This window comes from Triticum dicoccoides, chromosome 4A, assembly GCF_002162155.2.
Source record: "Triticum dicoccoides isolate Atlit2015 ecotype Zavitan chromosome 4A, WEW_v2.0, whole genome shotgun sequence".
In the NCBI taxonomy this organism is placed as follows: Eukaryota; Viridiplantae; Streptophyta; class Magnoliopsida; order Poales; family Poaceae; genus Triticum; species Triticum dicoccoides.
This window is the reverse complement of record NC_041386.1, coordinates 229,691,297-229,693,809: the sequence shown is the minus strand read 5'-3', so window position 1 is coordinate 229,693,809 and position 2,513 is coordinate 229,691,297. Positions and strand designations below refer to the sequence as shown.

The 2,513-nt window shown below is 50.2% G+C and overlaps 1 protein-coding gene across 1 annotated transcript; it reads left to right on the top strand.

The window, feature by feature from the left end:
• Positions 1–1,101: 1,101 nt before the first annotated feature.
• LOC119285700 lies at positions 1,102–2,077 on the top strand. The gene has a single exon (XM_037565028.1). The coding sequence runs from the start codon at positions 1,239–1,241 to the stop codon at positions 1,893–1,895; it is 657 nt and encodes a 218-aa protein (XP_037420925.1). The 5' UTR covers positions 1,102–1,238; the 3' UTR covers positions 1,896–2,077.
• Positions 2,078–2,513: the final 436 nt, after the last annotated feature.

The window sequence follows — 2,513 nt, the reverse complement described above, 5'->3', positions numbered from 1 at the left end:
GGGAGTCTGGACCGCCGTCACATAGGACCGTGACACTCTTGGGCCATTGAAATTCCCATTCAGAACACTTTTTCTGCCACTGTGCCCCTTCTTTCTCCTTGCTTTGCATCCAAACCCTCCTTGTCTGCCGCTGCCGCCCAAGAACACTAGGATGTCCGCAGGCCCCACTAACGCGCCTGCCTGCCTTGGACTATGTCGTCCTCCACCTAGAATCCCTCCGCAACCAGTACCTTCTGCCCCTGCCTACTATGTCCATGGCGGACACCACACCAGATAGGTGTTCGGTCAAGTGTCGTTGAGTTTTTTTGTTGTTTTCTAGAGTAATTCGATGGTGGTTGGTCGTATCCGTGACCTTTGTATGCAGGAACTCAAGGAGCTTGATATTTTGGCAACGCGTGCATGCGTCCTTTCATGAGTAAAAGAACTTCACGCCCTACGACATGTACATCATCCATGAACGCAATGTGAAGTCGATATCACATCAATGGTACACCATCTACAACTCCGTTATGAAGTATTGTGGTGCGATTCACTGAGTGGAGACAAGTGGCCATTGGGCTCGTCAACCATGGAGTTCATAAATTTGCTTCGTGTTGCTCTACATGTTGGTTCATTCATTTATTCACTCAATATTAATGTATTACATGACCTAGGGCAGGCTATTCACACAGATACATTGTTGGATGAATTTGAAAGAATAATATATGTGGGACGAGATATGCCGATCCTGACTTGGATATCTTTGAATTCGAAAAACTTGTTAAACATCCGGTTATCTCGGATAAAATATTTACATTTAAACTATCGTTGTACTAGCAATATTTAAACATTATTTATGAATGAATTGTGCTATTTTTATAATTATTTTTAGTGTTGCGCTCTTAGAAAAAAGAAAAACATACATAGGGTACATAATTAGTTGGCCGACTCCGTGTACGCAAACTGATTCGGAACAAGTAGCGTGTTGGAGATGCCCTTACATAGCAAAGATAAAAATGAAGCTAGAATCTTTGCCTGTGGTGAAGCTAAGAACTTCCTTTTCCCTCTCTTCCTCCTGCATCCATTTCTATCGGGAAGGTCATCCCAGCAGCAAGGAAGGAATTGATTCCAATCCAAGCTCTCACACTTTCGGCTACCTTCCTTATCCACTGTAACCCAGACTCCCAGAGCATCTATAAAGTGACTTCACTCCCAGTTTTGCAAACACAGAGCACGCACACCAACTCGTGTGTGCCGAGATGGAGAGAAGCGCGGGTGGCGGCGACGATTCGGCGAGGGCCGTCGGCATGTGTGACCGACTCCTGACCTTCCTCGCCAAGAAACTGTCGATGAACAGGCCGAGGAGCATCACCGAGGGGCCAAGAGACGCCGGCGCCGGCCGCGATCACAGGAATCACGCAGAGGAGGAAGACGACGAGTTCGCTGTGAAGATCGAGAAGGCCGAGTTCGAGTTCAGCCACGAGGAAGAAGGCCACAGGAGCTCCACGGCCACCATCCTAGAAGAGACAACTGCTGATGTGAGAGCAAGTGATCAGCACAAGGAGGCCACGGGGGAAGCCGGCCATCAGGTGGAGGCGACGGAAGCGGGCGCGGCGGCTGTGCAGGAGAAGAAGCCGAGGAGGACCGTGACCATCAAGGAGGAGGCCGGCGGCGTCAAGGACAAGGCCAAGAAGTCGCTGTCAATGAAGAGGCAATCGTCGTCGTTGAGCGGCGGCGGCCAGGTGGTCCGGGCAGGAGGGGAGGACCCGGTACCGAAGCCGCCGCTGAGGTGGGGGCTCCGGCCGAGGATGCCGGCGGCGAACCTGAGGGTGCCGTCCAACATCAATGAGAAGTCGTCCAACTTCATTGAGGAGCGCAGGAGGGGCTTCGGCGCCGGCTGCAAGCCGGGGAAATGAGCTGACGCTCCCAGCAGGGTGGATGCTTGCAAGCTGCAATGTTAATACAGTACAGTAATTAAGTGTGTGCGTGTGTGCGTTGGTTTGGATGATTGTTGGTTGTATCCAGCAGAGTTTCATGATGATCACCAGAGAAGAATCCTTGATTGTAACTATAGATAAGTTTGTCAGATTCATGTCGATGTTACTGTTCCGTGTTAACTATAGCAAAGGTAGTATGGGTCTTTGCTACAACTACGGAATCAATCGTTATTGCAAGCTATTTTTTGCCCCATCTTCACGAATTAGAGGTGGACTTAGGGAAGAACACCGAGAACAAAAAGAAAAACCACAAGAGGAACACTTTATTAGACAAGATTCACACACACAAGTACCCAAATCAAGCATTCAACAATAAATAAATAAATATACAAAGGTAGTTCATCCAAATCTCTAGGAGAGAGGAGGGAGATGGAGTCTAGCTTAGCGAGGGAGAGCTAGAGAGCGCCGCCCGCCACTCCAGCGATGGCGGCCACCGCCGGAACACCAACCGACCACCACTAAGACGCGCCGCACACCACTCCGGCAACGACGACCACCACCAACAGCCGCCGATCACCCCGTGAACGGCGGTCGCAC